Raw genomic sequence first — 20,177 nt, 5'->3', positions numbered from 1 at the left:
TTAAAACTCCAGAAATACATCGACCAAGGTGGCAGTTCCCAGTGTTTGGCACAACAATTGCAATTGCGCTGGATATGTTTTATACATGTGTGTGTATATCATATTTTTTACAAAGGACATTTTATGATGAAAGAAAAAACTCTCTCTGCCTTCTCTCCCACAAGTTCTGTCCCTCCCTCTATCCTCCTCTGGATGGGAGGGAAAAAAAATTAAGCCTCTAGAGACCCCAATGGTCTCCCAAGAAGAACTAGGAATCACCACAAGGGGAAGAGATGTCCATGGAGTCTTGGGAATCTCAAATATTCTTCTCAGTCTCTATGGTCATGATTTGACCCCTTCAGTATTGGGACAGGGGAAGGGGTACATGTGTGGGCAAAACTGAAGGTGATGAGGAAGAAGAAACGAACATTAAAGATGTTTGTTTACCACTAGGTTGCTGTGTTATTTCTTCAAAGGAAAACAAATGTCTTAGTTTTTCTCTAATAGAGTAAAATAATTTATAGTAATATGACCTGATGTCAGTAAGTAAAATCACTTTGTGTAAGTATTTTTGGTTTTCCAAAGTGTTTGCCATGCCATGAAATCTGAGAACTCCTTTCCACCTTGTATCAACCTTGGAGATGGAGAAGTTAGGTATTCCCACGTTGTTTCATAAATGAGAAAATCATGGCCCAAGGAAGCCCAGGTTACCTGATAGCTTTCATCAAGTAAAAGAGATGTATAGGAAAAGCGACTTGTGCACCATTCGATCAGATACACACATTATTCCCCAAAAGAGAATTATCATTACTTCTTAGATTCCACACTCTTAAGATAGTAAAGTACTCAGTTTTAAAATGTTTTTGAAATCTTGGTTGTTTTATACGTTGATCAGCTAGGCTAAGAAACCAAACATACAACTAGGCCAGAAAAAAAAGAATTTATTAAGAACTTAATGGTTTTATGTTCCCTTGATGCCAAAGTTATTTGTGTTCTTTCCCTAAAGAGAGTTAATGTTGTTCCAAAGTTGCCCTTGAAGGCTGTTAAAGCATAAAATATTAATTCAAATCTTGATCTTCATTATAACGTGTCTGATTTTTTGCAATCCCATGGACTGTAGCCCGCCAGGCTCCTCTGCCCATAGGAATTCTCCTCTTCCTTCATTATAACACAAGAGGCAAATACCATTTATCTTGGATAATATTCTCAAGAGGTGGATGCAGTTAGGGGACCTTATTCAGAGTATGGCTTAGCAGAGTTACCCATCTCTTCTATCATTTTGGTACCTGATAAGTAGACTGTGATCATTAAAGAACCTGCTACTGGTTTTGCTCAGATGGAATGTACTAGATGATTATATTTCCCCAGATGTGATAGCAGTCAGTAATAACCGTTAATGATTGCATTGTATATAACAATAACAAATATTAATTGTTTATCATTTTTCCAGGCACTGGTCTGAGGGCTTTATATATAGGTTAACTCAACCTCACAACATTTCTTTGTAGTACTTATTACCACAGAGGCTCACAGAGGAGGAGTAATCTGCCCAGTCACATAGCTAGTAAGTGCAGAGCCAGGAAGCCAACCCCTGGGGCATCCAGGGGGCAGAGACTGCACTGTTACCCACAACAGTAACTGTTGATCCACTTCTGACTTGTCTTGAGATGCTCAACTTTGGGCTTACTTTCTCCTCCACAGAAGATGAAGAGGCAGGGCAGCAAAGACTGGCATTCTAGAATGTATAGAATCCCAGGTCTCAAAGGAAATATCACAAGACATTGTCCAGACTCCCACCTGCAGACCATGCAACGAGATGCAGAGTTCCATTCATCTCTAGGAAGGACTTATTATTGCATCTCTTAGTAATTCATTTCAGTATTTTTAGCCTTCTTTGCTCTGAAGCTCTTCACACCCAACCTAACCAAGTCGTGTTAAGCATGTTAGTCTGAGGTTTGGACACTGAAGCAATAACTAAAATTAACTTTGGACTTCTCTGTGATTTTTAAAATCCATGTTCCATTGGCATGGATCCCCAGTGTATACAAGCATAAATAAAATGCATTCCCTTTCAGTGCACTTTTAAAAACTTGCCAGTGAGTGTACAGATGAAGACAGCAAGTGTGTTCTCTGCTGGACATCTTTTCCTAGTAGTCTCTTCCCTCTCTCAGAAGCTTTCCCTGAGCTCCACCTATGTTAGCACTCAAGATCTCTGATCAGAACCCACAGGGAGCCTTTTCCCAGCCACGAGGTTCTGATCACTGAAGCCTCTCTTCTGAGCTGCATCTGACCTGAATATCAGGTTGCTGGTGAGGAGACTCATTCACTGGAACTGGCCTTCGGGGCAGTCCTGAACAGACCTTCCAGACTGACGAGCAGGGCTCCAGTGACCTGGCGCATGGAACAGGCAGAGCAGAGCGCTTCCCTCCATGTTTTACGTTCCCGAAGTAGAAATGCAAGAAGCCCTGGGACTCCCATCGTTCAGATCTGCGTAATAGTTTCAGAGGGAACTTTGGTGAATTCGTAGCCCTAACTGACATTTTTTCAACATTCTTTTAGGCCTACCAGGTCATGTAAAGGATGAATTCTCATGCTTGTCTTGCTAGTATTCGTGAAACCGTGCAGACTAGAGGAGGCCCTAGTAGTTGAAAAAAAGACATTGAAGGAAAGGAGGGATGACAGGAGAAAGGTAACCATGATGTGTCTGCATATATTATACCCAGTTGGGGTCTCAAGGAGATGAGATTCTCCTCTAATCATCCCAGTTGGCACCGGTGTCGTCCTTACCCCCGGTTTTCCCTTTGCACTTGGCCTCCGCTGAGGGAGAGGTGACGAAAAGGGGAGAGACAGCTCTCTGCTACCAAGTAATCCTGTTGCCGAATGCCCTCTGGCTGAGAACTCAGTCATCCAACTGCAGGGAACTCTATCTGTTCTACTCCTCTGGTTTAATAGGAGTTGCCGTCTTGTCTCATTTCCCCTTTGAAGTTCTATTTCAATGCGTGGCAAATTCTAGCAATGACTTAAGATTGATTCAGGCCTGGATGGGAGGGAGGGCAGAGATGGTGGGTGTTGGGAACGCAGACTGCCTGACTGGAAGCTTCCCTTGCCACTCTTCCTGGGTAAGTACTGCATTTCTGAGCCCTTTCAAACGGGGGGAAACAACTCGTAAGGTAATTTTAACCTCCCATTTATTAATACTTAGAATCATAAATCCTGTACTTATATGCAGGCACCCATATACCTTCTGTCAAAATAAACAAGCTTTTTTTTTTAAACACTTAGTGATTGGTTACTTCAGAGTTGGAGGAGATTTTTAAAAATAAAACTTAAGCTGCTTTCCGTATGAATGCCATGTCCATAAGCTGCATTTTTAAACATAACTCACCAGGTATCAAAGCATGGAGGAAAAATGGAAAGATATTTGAAAAGACTTTAAACGAAACCAGAAAACATAAGATTTCTTTATAAAATTGCTTTAACCGTCTGTGGATCATTTTATATCTGTGAAAGTCTTTGCTGTCTATATTCCCTTCTTCCTTGCAAGAGTTTTAGGACTTATTCATTATTTGTTGCATATTTCTAAAATCTGGAGTTAAGGGAAAAGCAACCTAAAGGCACGATCATTACTACAGTTGCTCTCTGCACGTAACTGATGTTTTGACGTTTAAACAACAGGGTAAAGCAAACATAAATTTCATATTTCCTCATTACCAGTTCTATTTCCTGTCCCATAAATAAATGAAATTCATAATACAAATACAGGATCCACACGATAGACTCTGTTTATCTGTAAATATCACATACACAACACTCACACGATAGAATCTGTTTATCTACAAATACCACATATGCACACATGATAAAATCTATTTATCTACCAATACACACATCACTAATGCAGGCCTAAAGAGAAATCAGAGACCCCATGCCCTCAGACACAGACACAAATGATTATTCTCACTTGACAGACCAACTGTATCACTCTTTCCTTGTATTTCACTCCAGCCCCAGAGGGCTGGATCAGGAAAGAGACACTTGATAGCTGCTGTTTCCATGGTTGGAATATTTGTAAAGTTAACGCATAATCTGAAAGCAGAAGCTAATAAATTATAGGGTGCTAATTGGAGCTGGAACAGAGCTGTCAATCATGTTATCCTAAACACAGAGAGACCCTCATACCCTAAAAAGGCAAGGCAGCCTTCAGGAGGAGCCCGCAGTTGTCTCCAGCCTTGACCTCCGCCCCAGTGGAGACACTGCATCCAGGCAGAGCGGCTGATGAGAGTCAGCAGAGGTGATTCTGCTAATCCAAACTCACTTTAAGAAAATAGACAAATCCCCTTTGGGGGAAAAGAAGTAAATATTTGACTGAAGAATTAATGTTTAGGGAAACATTGTTCAGCGCAATATATATAGTGAATTTACTGGAATAATTAATACTTTGGTAAAACATCATCCTCTATTTGGATTTTTTCACTTTATAACTTAACTCAGTAAGAGAAAAATCTAAAGTTCTCCACACATGGTGTCATGTTCTATCTCAAATTACAGTGTTTCCAGGCATCTACCAGTGAACTCTTATGGAACTAAGCTCCTCTAAAACAGAAGCAACTTTCCTTTATTATATTGAATTCATTTGTTTCATCTAGAAAAACAACAGCAGCATATTTTCTGTTCCTTTGTTTTGTCCTTAGAATCTCCTAGTAAGCCGTAGTCCTACTTTTCTCCCAAAATTTCTAGTTCATTAAAGAGTGATTTTGTTCAAACTATCCTCCTCTGTCATTATCGTTTCCATTTCCTATCAAAATTGTGTAATAAGTATACAATTGTTATTACCTATAAGAAGTTTAGGTGAAAGGTAGGCTAAAATTTGAAAAACAAAACTAAAATATTAACTTTTTATTTCTAATCAATAGTTGCATGACTAATGATCTAGTTACCACTTAGAGATTTTTACCAACATTTATTTAATGAGTACATAGTTTAGTCTATATGTGTATTTATAGGTATACATCATATATGTATTTATAGCTTATAGATGTACAAATAATATATGTATTTATAGTCTATATATGTATTTAGTAAAACACTCTATTTACCTCATAATTTGGAAGCTTCTTTAGAGTACTTCACATAAAAATAGCTTTCACTTAGGAAGAACAAATCAAGTATCTTAAAAATATAAACACACAATTGCTTAGAACATGCATTATAACTGATGAGAATGTCAGAACTTATTTATTTTTCTGCTAATTCTCATTATTACTGCTTTGCCCTTATATTTGGCAACGACATTATTGGCCCTGGGCCAGTCATGGTATTTCAAGAAACAGGGTAGAAACCAAACAAAAAATAAAACTTTCTGTTACTGCTTTTTATTTTTACTAGACACAATCCTATTTTTTTTTCCTTCTAGCGCATTTTACCCACTGTGTAATACATCTCAGAAAACAATGGGATGTTTTCTCATTTGGTAACAGCACTTTTTTTATTGTAGCAACTTTTGGGGGGAATTTCTTGACATATCTGGAAGGTCATTTCCATATATCTAAAGGTTCTGTATTACTTGTATTCTTCCACCTTGCTTTGTGAAGTGTGAAATCCTGTTTTTACCTCAGGCAGTTTCTCCTCCACACTCAGAAACTGACAGAGGGCGTTGACAGATTTGGTAAGAAACACAAAGAACAGGGTTTATGATATTTGTTCCTCCTTGTTCAAAGGCTTCTTCTAAAAACACATTCTTGTACTTTTTGAAAGGAATAAGAAAAGAGTCTAGGGAAGTGTCAGACTTGTATCCTAAGGGAAAACCATGGTACAGTCATATTCACTTGGGGTTGATGAGAAGGAAATTTTTATTCACAATTGTACACTTAACTGTTTCAAACTCTCTAATAAATTTTAAAAATTATAATATAGGCTCCGTCATCTTTCACTGAAGTTTGGGACATCTGGGTATTTGATGTTTAAGGACTGAAAAAATTTTAAATCCACCGGTAAGTTACTACCATCTCCTTTTCTTGGTTTGTATGTTTGTGATATAAATTGTATTGAAACTATTTTAAATCAACTATACTCCAATAAAAAGAAAAAAAATAAAATGTATAAAAACTTGAAAAACAAATAAAGCTTCATTACCATAAAATACCAGGCTGCAGGCTAATACAGGCTTTGGGTCTCAGGAGACTGAGGTAGAAAGTACAGATTCCACTGACTCCATGTGTCACAGAACAACAACGAGGGCAAGACATTAAGTTAAATTTATACCACTTAATAATGTATGTTCTTTAGATCATGAAAGTTTCTGACTACATTTTCACTGCTACTTTAGAGTGCAAATTTAATTTTTGTCACTTCTTTATTAGAGGACTTTCTAATTTGAACTCAATTACACAAGCTTTATTCTCCTTCTTCTTACTTACTATAAACAGAAAAGTTCTAAAAGTGACATTATAAAAAACGCTTTCCATGTTGTCTGCTCATTTCCTGATCTAGTTTCTATGCTTCCTAGCTCTCATGTCCATATGGATGCTCAGAATGAGGTTAGATCTGTCTTGTCACAGTTCCCAGGAGGACACCCAGCTCACCATCAGATTCTTTCAGCTCAAGGGTACATCATCATAACAATTCTACTAGACTGCTCCTCTGGGTTAGCATACTCAGCAATGTCTTTCTTATATTCTACAGAAGCTTCCTGGTAAATTCCTCCCTCGTGTGCTATTAGGAAACCTTCAACCCAACTGCCCTCTCATCCAAATGCTATCAATTCTTTGACATCTCACTAAAGTTCTCCCTCTTACACAAAGCCTTGTCTCCACACTAGACACAGTGAGTGGTCTCACCTGTATCAGAACTCTTGCTACCTAATGTCTATGCCATGTATTTTCCATTTATTATTTAATATCTTGTGACATGAGTTCAGGATTTAAAAGGTTGCAATAACCCTAAAGATTATCTCATTCTCTCTTGACTTTAATGTTCTTTACCTCCTCAACTAGATATTCGGAGAAGGCAATGGCAACCCACTCCAATAGTCTTGCCTTGGAGAGTCCCATGGGCAGAGGAGACTGGTAGGTTGCAGTCCATGGGGTCATGAAGAGTCGAACACGACTGAGTGACCTCACTTTGACTTTTCACTTTCATGCATTGGAGAAGGAAATGGCAACCCACTCCAGTGTTCCTGCCTGGAGAATCCCAGGGACGGGGGAGCCTGGTGGGCTGCCGTCTATGGGGTCACACAGAGTCAAACACGACTGAAGCAACTTAGCCGCAGCAGCAACTAGATATTAAGTACATTGAGCAGGTACCACCAACTCTTGTGAGAAAAATACACAGATTATTGCATTAATTGTTTTATTTTATTATGTACAAAGCAATTTTAAAATATAGGTTCATCTAAGGTTTAACATACAAGTTGAAAAAAAGTAGTCTAAAAGCCTGCTTCAGTTAAAAAAAAAATCCTCTTAATAAAAGGAGTAGGGAGAGGTTCTGTCACTTTTAGGAGGCAATTAGTGTCCCAAGTGGCTCGGTGGTAAAGAATCTGCCTGCTAATGCAGGAGAGGCAGGTTCGATTCCTGGGTCAAGAAGATCCCCTGCAGTAGGAAATGGCAACCCACTCCAGTATTCTTGCCTGGAAAACACCATGGACAGAGGAACCTGGTGGGCCACAGTCTATGGGGCCACAAGAGTGAGACACGACTGAACGGCTGAGCACGCACGCGTGCACACATCCTTTTTCTGTCCTTCTATCCGGATCCTCAGTCTGGGTCTTCTGCTCAAGGACATCCCTTCAACAGTTGTCCTCTCTCTTCCTGCACCATCATTTCTCCCCCTCTGCTGGATCGTTTCCATTAGTATAAAAACAGGCTGCAATATTTCCTGCCTTAGAAAAAAGCAACCTTCTCTGACCCCATCTCCTTTTAGTTACTGGGCTTCCCTGGTAGCTCAGCTGGTAAAGAATACAGCTTCAATGCCAGAGACCCAGTTCGATCCCTGGGTTGGGAAGTTACCCTGGAGGAGGCATGGCAACCCACTCCAGGATTTGTGCCTGGAGAATCCCCATGGACAGAGCAGCCTGGAGGACTATAGTCCATGGGGTCACAAAGAATCCAAGACAACTGAGTGACTTAGCACAGCACTTTTTACTTAGTAACTCATTTCTCTGCTACCTTTAAACAGCAACAGGCCTTAAATGAGTCATCTTCTTGCTCTCTCCACTAACTTTTACATCTTCTCTTGTACCAACTCTAGCATAGATTCTACTACACACACTTGTCAAGGTCATCAGCTAGTTCTATATAAACCTGAAGATCAGCTCTCAATAATCTTTTATTTCTCTCAGCAATAGGGTGATGCATCCGTTAAGATCCTCTAATAAGCAGATGTCAGGACACATACCATGTACTTGAGGCATTATTAAGATATTCTAGCAAAGACAGTGGCTCAGATGATGAAGAATCCTGCAATGCAGGAGAGCTGGGTTCAATCCCCAGGTTGGGAAGATCCCCTGGAGGAAGGCATGGCAACCTACTCCAGTATTCTTGCCTGGAGTATCCCATGGACAGAGGAGCCTGGCAGGCTACAGTCCATGGGGTTGCAAAGAGTTGGACACGACTGAGCAACTAAGCACGTTACACAACAAAGATACTGCACCTGGCATGGCAGCTGCAATCGGAGGTAGTATTTGATTAACTCATGCTACACTATAGCTATTCTCCAGAGTCCATGTGGTTTTTTTCAGGAGCTCTGGTGAAATACAAGGAAATAAGACAGAAGCCATGAACACTGTGACCTTCTAACATAAATGCTGGTGCTAATCATTGTAATTCCCTGGGATCCTATTGTATTTTTAACTTACTGTATCAGCCAAGGGAGGGAAGAGAAGACAGGCACAGTTCCAGAGTTGTCTGGCCTTCCACACACCATGATGCATTTCACCCCACAGGTCAAAGATGCAGTGAGCCAGCCACCAAGTATGTCAATCCCTATTACACATTTTAAACAATTATTTATCTATTTGGCTGCACTGGGTCTTCATTGCCTTGTATGGGTTTTCTCTAGTTTCTGGGAGTAAGGGCTGCTCTTCATTGCAGTGCTCAGGTTTCTCACTGCGGTGGCTTCTCATTGTGGAGCACGGGCTCTCAGCACACGGGCTTCGTTAATTGTGGCACATGGGCTTAGTTGCCCCATGGCAGGTATATGGGATCTTCCCTGACCAGGCATCAAACCTGTGTCCCCTGCACTGGCAGCCAGATTCTTCACCGCTAAGCCATCAGGGATGCCTGGCTCCCACCATTCAGTTCAGTTCAGTTCAGTTGCTCAGTCGTGTCCGACTCTTTGCGACCCCATGAATCGCAGCACGCCAGGCCTCCCTGTCCATCACCATCTCCCGGAGTTCACTCAGACTCACGTCCATCGAGTCAGTGATGCCATCCAGCCATCTCATCCTCTGTCGTCCCCTTCTCCTGCCCTCAATCCCTCCCAGCATCAGAGTCTTTTCCAATGAGTCAACTCTTCCCAAGAGGTGGCCAAAGTACTGGAGTTTCAGCTTTAGCATCATTCCTTCCAAAGAAATCCCAGGGCTGATCTCCTTCAGAATGGATTGGGTTGGATCCCCTTGCAGTCCAAGGGACTCTCAAGAGTCTTTTCCAACACCACAGTTCAAAAGCATCAATTCTTCGGCGCTCAGCCTTCTTCACAGTCCAACTCTCACATCCATACGTGACCACAGGAAAAACCATAGCCTTGACTAGACGGCTCCCACCATTAGGTATTAGCTGATTCGTGTAGTTCCTTTGAGACGTAGTCTCTTCCTCTTCTGTCAGATCCAGTGTATCCCAAGCCAGGCTAGTCTGGAATTTAACCTGGTTATCAAGTTGGTAGTGTTCAGGGGAGGTGTGTGCAGCTCCTGAGGGGGCCCATGTTTCTTGCTGTAGAGAGGCCACAGGAGTATCTTTCTGTACAGAGTGCTGGCTCTGACATTAGAGCTGTGAGCCATCTCGACAAGCAGGGAGGGGTAAGAGGGGTCTGCTGAGCCAAATTCCTTGGGGGCATCCATCCAGTCTCTTTCCCCAGTCCGGAGTTTCAGGGTCTTAGGTTTTCTCAACAGACCTACCTTGACTGATCAGTCCCACCTCTCTGGAGCTCTGTAACACGCACATGCAAGGATTGCCCCTTACTTGTGTTTGCTCTTACTTGACGGTTTATAAACGTCTCTTTTTAACCTATCAGAGACGTCCTCTAGCTCTCACACTTAGCCTTTATTTGTTACATAACCTTGATGTCTCATGATCCTTCTTCAGGGAATCAGGGCATCTTAATACGAGCCAGCCAGATCCAGTGTTCTCATAGACATTATCACCTCTGTGTCTTTCCAAGGCCTGAATCATCGCACCCTCCATGGAACATTTTTCTTATTCACCACTGGTGAAGTCCTTAGCCCTTGGGGCTCCCACTTTGTGCCCAGGACTGTCCACGCCCCACATATCCTTCATGATGAGGTCCTCTTAGCCCCTTGAGTGATGAGTGAGCCAGACCCCAAACCCCATCTTGCTACCTGTTTTCTTTGGCTGTTCCTGCTACTATCTATATTAGTCAAGGGCCTCAAAGAAACAGATGTCAAGAGGAATAGATATGCAAATGATTTGTTGGGATAAATGTTTGGGAAAGATAAAGGGAGGGAGAGAAAGAGTAGGTTAAAAAAAAAAAGACCTTCAGATTGCAATTCGGGCCTGAAACCTGTTAAGAACAGAGAGTCAGGAGGGATGGATGAGGAGAGCCTGGAACTACAGTGCTGTTCCAGGTAGGTGTCAGCCAGACTGAGCAGGTGTCAGTCCCCAAGTCAGAATGGCCTGACAGTGGCCAAATAATGTCCAGATCAGGCAGGAATGGCCCATTTGTGGTATGCCCCTGTGTTTAGTCAGTGGCTGGAAATGGCCCACGGGAAGCATGACCTGGCGTGAATGTCACCCCAGATCTGAAGGTACAGCAGCTGGACGCATCAATTAGCCATGCTCCCCAAGGCAGGTTCTCTTGAAAGATGATCTAAACAGCACACCTCCGGGGACCACAGGGGACCATGTAATTTATGGTCTGAACAAGATCATTTCTAAGTGTGAAATGAACGTGGGTAATAATCTGGGACAAAGGCGTAAGCTGGGAGTATCCAGGCCAACTAAGACATATGGTCACCGTCACTGTCAATAATATTTGACACAGTTCATAATTCCATCCTTCTTCAAACACTGTGTTTGTGTGACTTCCACGATTCCATGGGCTCTTGATTTTCATGCTGCTTTTCTGACACCTCCTTCTCAGTCTTCTTTGCTAGTCGCTCCTCAGCTCCTGAATGTCTAAACATGGAAAGACTTTGGCCTCTGCCTTCAGCCCTTCCTTCTTATTTATCCTCACTGCTGGTGGAACTGGGCCAGTCTCGTGGCTAATCAATGAGACAACTCTGCAGCCAGCACCCGCTCCTTAATCCCGTCTCCCACTGCGTATTCAGCCTCTCCCCTTAGGTCTCTAAGAATCCTCTCAATACGAACACATCCTAAACTGAACCTCTAATTGCCACCTCACCTCTCAAAATGAATCTTCTCTCCTTCAGTCTTCCCCATCTGATAAGCGGTAACTTAACGTTCCTCCCACTGCTCAGGTTAAAACCTTAACCTTTTCTTCTCTGGTACTCCATATCTAATCCATCAGCAGAACCTTCAGAAGAAACATAGAATCAACCACTTTCTTCACTTTTACTGCTGTTTCGTCTCCTTCCCTGCCAAGCCATCATCACCTCATGGTTAATCATCATAACTTTCTAACTGATTTACCTATTTTTACCTCTCTGTCCCACCCTACTCTCAGTCCCTTCTTCACACAGGCTCTGAAAGAGTCTTTTAAAACCAAAGTCAAATCATGCATTTTGTATGTTCAGGACCCCCCAGTGTCTTCCTATTAGGTAAAAAGCCGAAGTCCATACAGTGGCCTGCAGGATCTAACCCCCACTAGCACTTTCCTTTCCGTCCTTTCTATTGTTTTACTTGCTGTTGAGTTATATGAATTCTTTGTATATTTAGCCCACCAGGCGCCTCTGTCCATGGAAATCTCCAGGCAAGAATGCTGGAGTAGGGAGTGGGTAGCCTTTCCCTTCTCCAGGGGATTTCCCGACCCAGGATCAAACCTGGGTCCCCTGCATTGCAGGCAGATTCTTTACTGTCTGAGCCACCAGGGAAGCCTAGGTTTGGGGTATTAGCCCTTTATTGCATTTATAATTCCAATTATTTTCTCACATCCAATAGATTGCTTTTTAATTTTGTTGTTGTTGTGTGTTGTTTTCTTTTTTTTTTACTGTGCAAAAGCTTTTTATTTTTATTTTTTATTTATTTTTTTTACTTTACAATATTGTATTGGTTTTGCCATACATTAACATGAATCCTCCACAGGTGTACACGTGTTCCCAATCCTGAACCCCCCTCCCACCTCCCTCCCCATACCATCCCTCTGGGTCATCCCAGTGCACCAGCCCCAAGCATCCTGTATCCTGCATCGAACCTAGACTGGCAATTCGTTTCTTATATGATATTATACATGTTTCAATGCCATTCTCCCAAATCATCCCACCCTCGCCCTCTCCCACAGAATCCAAAAGGCTGTTCTATACATCTGTGTCTCTTTTGCTGTCTCACATACAGGGTTATCATTACCATCTTTCTAAATTCCATATATATGTGTTAGTATACTGTATTGGTGTTTTTCTTTCTGGCTTACTTCACTCTGTATAATCAGCTCCAGTTTCATCCACCTCATTAGAACTGATTCAAATGTATTCTTTTTAATGGCTGAGTAATACTCCATTGCGTATATGTACCACAGCTTTCTTATCTATTCATCTGCTGATGGACATCTAGGTTGCTTCCATGTCCTGGCTATTATAAACAGTGCTGCTATGAACATTGGGGTACATGTGTCTCTTTCTATTCTGGTTTCCTCGGTGTGTATGCCCAGCAGTGGGATTGCTGGGTCATAAGGCAGTTCTAGTTCCAGTTTTTTAAGGAATCTCCACAGTGTTCTCCATAGTGGCTGTACTAGTTTGCATTCCCACCAACAGTGTAAGAGGGTTCCCTTTTCTCCACACCCTCTCCAGCATTTATTGCTTGTAGACTTTTGGATCGCAGCCATTCTGACTGGCGTGAAATGGTACCTCATTGTGGTTTTGATTTGCATTTCTCTGATAATGAGTAATGTTGAACATCTTTTCATGTGTTTGTTAGCCATCTGTATATCTTCTTTGGAGAAATGTCTATTTAGTTCTTTGGCCCATTTTTTGATTGGGTCGTTTATTTTTCTGGAATTGAGCTGCATAAGTTGCTTGTATATTTTTGAGATTGGTTGGTTGTCAGTTGCTTCATTTGCTATTATTTTCTCCCATTCCAAAGGCTGTCTTTTCACCTTGCTTATAGTTTCCTTTGTTGTGCAGAAGCTTTTAATTTTAATTAGGTCCCATTTGTTTATTTTTGCTTTTATTTCCAGTATTGTGGGAGGTGGATCATAGAGGATCCTGCTGTGATTTATGTTGGAGAGTGTTTTGCCTATGTTCTCCTCTAGGAGTTTTATAGTTTCTGGTCTTGCGTTTAGATATTTAATCCATTTTGAGTTTATTTTTGTATATGGTGTTAGCTTTTTAGTTTGATGTAGTTCCACTTGTTCAATTTTGCTTTTGTTTTTGGTGTCAGATTCAAAACATCATTGCTAAGACATATGTCAAGGAATTTATCACCTATTTTCTTCTAGAAGCTTTAAGGTTTCAGGTCTTATATTTAAGCCTTTAATCCATTTTAAGTTAACTTTTGTTAACTAAAGGGAGTTGTATATAAGACAACAATCCAGTTTCGTTCTTTTGCATATGACTGTCCAATTTTCCCAATGCCATTTATTTAAGGGACAATCCTTTTCCTGTTGTACATTCTGGCCTCCATTTTTTGTCATAAATTAATTGACCATATATGCCTGTGTTTATTTCTGGCTTCCCTAGTATCTTCCATTGATCTATGTTTCTGTTTTACATCAATACCACTACTATTTTAATTCTATAGCTTTGTAATATAGTATGAAATCAGGAAACATGATGTTTCTAGCTTCCTTCTCCTTTCTCAAGATTGCTTTGGCTAATCAAGGTCTTTTTGTCTTCTTCAGTTTTTTTTAGTTAATGTCTTATAGTTTTCAAAATATAGCTCTTTCACTTCCTTGATTAGATTTATTCTTTTTGTTGCAGTCATAAATGGGATTGTTTTCTTAATTTCTCTTTCTGATAGTTCATTCTTAATGTAAAGTAAGGTGGCAGACTTTAGTGCATTAATTTTGTATCCTGTAACTTTACTGAATTTATTAGTTCTAATAGTCTTTTTATGGAGTCTTCAGAGTTTTCTATATATAGTAGTATCTGCAACTAATGACAGTTTTACTTCTTTCTCAGTTTCGATGTTTTTTATTTATTTTTCTTGCCTAATTACTCTAGCTAGGACTCCAATACTATTCTGAATAAAAGTGGAGCGAGTGGTCATCCCTGTCTTGTTTCTGACCTTAGAGGAAAAGGTTTCAACTTTTCACTGTTGATTATGATGTTAACTAAGTTTGTCATATACTGTCTTTATTATGTTGAGGTACATTCCCTCTATGCCCACTTTGCTGAGAGGTTTTAATCATAAATGGATGCTGAGTTTTGTCGAAAGCTTTTTCTACATCTACTGAGATGATCATATGATGTTTATCTGTCATTTTGTTAATGCAGTATATCACACTGACTCATTTGTGAATGTTTAAACCATCTTTGCACCCTGGAAAAAAGCCCACTTGATCATGATGTATCATCCTTTTAACGTATTGTCATACATACTTTCATTTTTTAATTACTATGTCTTCTCCCCCATCTAGAATGCTAGAGTGTAGCCGCCATCAGGGCAGAGACTCAGCTTTGTTTATTGTTCTATTTCTAGCACCTATGCTTTCTGTGTAATAAACATTCAATAAATATTTATAAATGAATGACTCTACATGGGAACACTAAACTACAGTGTATCCATCCTAAGGGGCTGTATGCAGTTATTAGGAAAACAAGGAATTTTTAATGATAAGAGAGAAAGCATATGCAAAAAAGTCAGTGGGGAAAAAAAAAGAGAAATTAACCCAGCCATGAAAATAAGCTCACATGGAGGAAGAAAAAAAGAAACCTAAAAGGAAATATTCTGAGTTACATACAATGGCATTTGGGCTGTATATGTTGGCCCTTTGTTTCTTCTGGTTGTGAAGAAGCCTAGAAGGATTGTGATAGGTCTTCTAGTTTGGGCAACCCAGAGCCTTGATCAGCTGTGAAAAAGAAAACTGAATGGGCTCCTCTTTACCAAAGAGAGAAAGTCAAAGGGAAGTCAAGGACAACTTAACATTTATTCCACATCCATAAGGCCATTCTGAGGATAAAAGTTGAGTTTACAATGAGGGAGAAAAATAATTTTTTGTCTTCTTTAATATCCTTTACCATCATTTCAAGGACTTCCAGCATTTCAGGCTCATCTAAGTCTGATCTGAAACTCAAAGCAGTCCACAAACTTCTGTAATATATCTGGGTTTCAGATAACTCAGAATCAAAAGAATTCTCATAAGTGTCCCTCTTGGCAATATACCAGTCTTCTGGCATCTCTTTTATGAGCTAAAAGTGAAAACTTGTGAAATGTGTTGGAAAAAGATGATGAGAAAGCTAATTCACCCACTAAATATGAATACTTACTTTATATTAAAGATACAAAGGGTTAAAAGATACCACCTGAGTTTGGAAAGCTTGCAATTTATTCGGGTTAGTAAAACACATAGAAATAAGGTAGAAATACCATACCACAATACCATAATTGCCAGTTAACAAGGCATAAAGACAAGAGCAGCAGTAATTCTGATAAGAAGGAGGGGAGGGAGTTGGAGACAAGCCTTTCCAACAAGTTGGAATATGAGCTGACCCTAAAGGATGTCCGGAATTTAGATAAGCAGAGAAGAATAGGTGAGAACATTCCAATAAGCCAGGGAAAACCAAGATGGGTAAGCAACACAGGATATCTGAGATCAAGGACAGTTTCTTTTCTCCAGGACATTTTGAATAAAGCATTTGCAGCAGAATTATAGCAACATATTAATGTTATCCAGGTAAATCTTTGTTCAACTGGCAACGTTAAAAAAAATGTTTTTCATTTTCAACTTAAATATTTTTCTTACAGACTGTTTCTTTTCCTTGAACAATTTAAAATTAAGGTTAGAGTTATTGATTGGCTTTGTATTGTTTTGTTTATACCAATGATAACTTCTGCCTTTGGGAGCCATAATTTCTCTCAAGTCTAATATTCCCAAGTCATTTTTGCAGATAAAAAAATTTATCAATGAGATTTTATTCTTCTGTTAATTTTTAGTGAATAACACATTTTAACTAGTGCCGATTTTAGCTATAGCCAATTATTCCCTCTTGATTACGAAATCTAATTTTTCCAGAATAAATTTACAGTTTTCAATATTATCAGCCATTTATATTTTTATCAATTACTTTGATCTATAATAAATTTTCCTATGCAATTTCAGCCACTATTTTATGTTGTAGATGGCCAATATTTTTTTTACCAATATCATTTATTATGAATTATTTTTTTAAGTCTAATAATTTGCACTTATATCCTAGCTAAAGCATGATACTTTATGGGCTGTTTCTCCTCAGATATTCTGTAAATTTCTCTATTATCCAGATTGTAATGCAAGTGTATTATACCGAAAATCCAATTCTTCTATACATTTCTTTGTGCATTCCAAAAATAAAGTTTCTGTATTACTTTGGCAGAGCAAAAGTCATAGATGCGAAAAAACAGAAGCTGACTCTGGCTGACTTAAAAGAAAAACGTTTATTAAAAGGATATGGACATAAGTCACAGAATCCTTGGGAGGGCTTGAGAACTGAACTCAGAGACTATGGAGCAGGGAACCCCTGCTAGAGGCAGACAGCAAAACCAAGCCCCAGGTCTGCCTGCCAGAGGCACCAGGCTCCAGGCTTGCTCTCCTGGCTCCCCTAGCCCTGGACGCTGCATTGTGGGAGCCAGACTAACTCCACTTGCCACCATGACCAGGCATGACTCACAGAGTCCCTGTTTCTTCCCTTCCTTCTCTCTCAATTAGAAGCCTGTGGTGGGTGTGTCTGAGTGCTGGGGCTAGGGTCACTGCCTGCCTTCGTATTGCATGAGATCTGAGGGAAGCAAATAGAACATGGCTCCCCATCTGAAGACAAAGGTAGAGGAACTCCCCAACAGGGGTAGGGGCATCATATGGTGGGCCAACAAAAAGAATGATCAATGCCCATTAAAGAGTCTGAAGATCAGAGGGAAAATATTCTGCCTTGTTCAGTGGATACTAGGTGTGATCAGTTCAGTTCAGTTCAGTCGCTCAGTCGTGTCCGACTCTTTTCAACCCCATGAATCGCAGCAGGCCAGGCCTCTCTGTCCATCACCAACTCCTGGAGTTCACTCAGACTCACGTCCATCAAGTCAGTGATGCCATCCAGCCATCTCATCCTCTGTCGTCCCCTTCTGCTCCTGCCCCCAATCCCTCCCAGCATCAGAGTCTTTTCCAGTGAGTCAACTCTTCGCATGAGGTGGCCACATTACTGGAGTTTCAGCTTTAGCATCATTCCTTCCAAAGAAATCCCAGGGTGTGATAGAGTGGCCATAAATCCTGGACCTTTACTTGGGGGCTGTTCACCACAGAACAAACACACTGACCTCCCTGCATACCTCACCATACAGCCTGTCATCTCCGCAAGTTCTCAGGCAGTGGACAAAGTTAAAAATGAACTAAATGATCCAAAGTGGAAATGGATCCATGTTCTGCTTCCACAATAGATTTTAGCAAATGTTATTAGTATAATCAAAGTGTTTTTTGTGTCTTGTGAACACTCTGTATGCTGCAACTAAATAACACATCGAATACTTTCATTAGATCTGTTGTTAGAACACTTGAGGCTTTCAGATTTTAATGGGTAACTGCAAAGAATGACTGGCTTTAAACCAGTGTTTCCCTGTAGCAATTTTTAAATAGTTCTCATTTAGGTGCTTATTATTTTGTATGGTTGCTGAAAATCATATAGCTTGAATTAACATGATATTATCATTTATATTTAATTTTAAGGACAATTTCATAGTAAATGTAATCTTAAGTACTTTATGTAGAAAATAGATATGGCAAATAAAAATCTCTATATTAGCTAATTTCTATAATATTAATAGCACACAAATCACAGAATCATTTGTATATGAGCCAAAGATCATGGAAAGCTAAACTTTAGGACATAGAGATCTTCATGGTCCTCTTTGCAATATGATTGAAACTGCTGTTCCAAGACTCCAAAAAACCAAAATATTTTAGAGTAGTCATTAAGGACAACATTGTATTGTATTGATAGCTTTCTTTATGACTTGTGTCTTGGGTGCTGGTTCCTTCTGTATATGTACAGTTATATAGTCATTTCCTTTATCCTGCTTGGGATAATCTGTAATTCACTTGGCCCCCTGAGCATACTTGCTCTCCTCCTCCAGGTCTTTGAATGTACGTGTTTTTTTCCTAAGATGTTTCTCTTAGAGCCCAGACTGAAGGGTGGAAAGTGACCTAAGGAAACTCAGGGCAAAGAATCACAGTTTCATTTCCAGACTCATTAGTCTTTCTAAGCTTTTCAAATGCTCAGAGGTTCACCACAGAATTCTGCTCAAGGTTAGACTGTTGGTATGGAGATTGTCTCAACCTAAACCAAATGGCTCTTAAGAACCAAAATTAGAACACAGGAACTTTCCAGTGTTAATTTGGAGTCACAGACCACCAGGCCACAACATCTGTCACTCTACCAGGTTTTCTTTCAGTGACCACTTAATGGGAGGAGTGTTTATCTCAACCCTGCATGTCCCACACAGAGCTATTACTCAAACCCATCTCCATATCCACTGTGAGTGAGGCAGGCATAGCTGAGGCCTCCAGGCTTGCCAGGAGGGCAGTTAGCTACTTGTTTTTCTTGGCAGATAGCTATGTCTGCATGTGGTTCCTTCTCTTCTTTCCTCAGACCACAAGATTCAGATTCCTTAGAGCCTAGAGGACCCTCAGAATTGGTTTCACCTTGTCTGCATTCTGCAGCAAGTACCATGTAGTTTAACCCTTCTTGGTTCTTGGTTTCCATTAAAGCAACTGACGTAACGTCATCTGAATTCAAACAAATTGGATGACCATCTTCATCTGTGAAAAAAATACAAACATTATTCTAGCATCTATTTGGTTTCGTGTATTTGTAATATCCAGGCTCTATGAAAATTAGAAAAACACCAGCCTTGCTCATTGGTTCCATAAACATTTATGATGACCACTGAGGGAACACAGAGATAAAAGACATGTTCCCTGTCCTTGATACTACTTCAGGCTAGTAGGAGAGCAGAAGTAATAAAATGCGATGGAAGGTTATGTGTGCTTATGTAAGAAAGGAATACACGAAGCAGTCAGAGCATATAGAGGTAACTCTGCATAACAGGTGACACAGGTCTGGTCTTTGTGACAGGAATTAAGTGGCCCTAGGATGGCCCTTTTTGTATAAAGTGCTTACCCTTTCATCTTGCCACACTGGCTAAAATATCTACCTTTAAAGATGTACTTTTTTAGGTCAAGGGATTCAATCATTTATAAAGCTAATATTTATTGCCTGCATACTGCATACCAGGCTGTGTCCTAGGTACTGATGATATAGCAGTGCACGAAACACATTTGTTGCTATTTGGGGTTTACACTCTAATGGGGGGATACAGAGAATAAACTAGTGGACAACTAAATCTATGTCAGGTGGCAATAAACACTGATATGAAATATAATCATAATAATTGTTATTAATACTTACAGAGTACTAATTACATACCAGGCACTATTCTAAGCTATATGCACATATTAACTCATTCTTCCCCTATTAAGTAAGTACTGGCACTATCTGCATTCAACACATGAGGAAATTGAGGACACAGAGCTTAATACTTTGCCCAAGGTCACACAACTAGAATTTGAACCCAAACTGTCTGGCTCTAGTCGGTCCTCGCGTTCACCTCCCCAAGCAGAGAGAGGAGCTGCCGTGCTGGGTGCAGAGGCGGTGGTGGGCAGTGTGCCCTGCA

The 20,177-nt window shown here is 40.3% G+C and overlaps 1 protein-coding gene across 2 annotated transcripts in view; it reads right to left on the bottom strand.

Annotated features, from left to right (window-relative positions):
• Positions 1-18,952: 18,952 nt before the first annotated feature.
• ROS1 (ROS proto-oncogene 1, receptor tyrosine kinase) overlaps positions 18,953-20,177 on the bottom strand; it is a 131,144-nt gene continuing 129,919 nt past the window's right edge. For both annotated transcript variants that reach the window (XM_068985230.1, XM_068985232.1), the window contains exon 44: positions 18,953-19,263. In XM_068985230.1, coding sequence (XP_068841331.1) covers positions 18,953-19,263 — 311 coding nt within the window. The remainder of the gene's footprint in view (positions 19,264-20,177) is intronic.

This window comes from Capricornis sumatraensis, chromosome 13 (assembly GCF_032405125.1).
Source record: "Capricornis sumatraensis isolate serow.1 chromosome 13, serow.2, whole genome shotgun sequence".
Classification (NCBI taxonomy): Eukaryota; Metazoa; Chordata; class Mammalia; order Artiodactyla; family Bovidae; genus Capricornis; species Capricornis sumatraensis.
The sequence above is the reverse complement of the archived record's forward strand: the minus strand, read 5'-3'. Positions and strand labels throughout refer to the sequence as shown.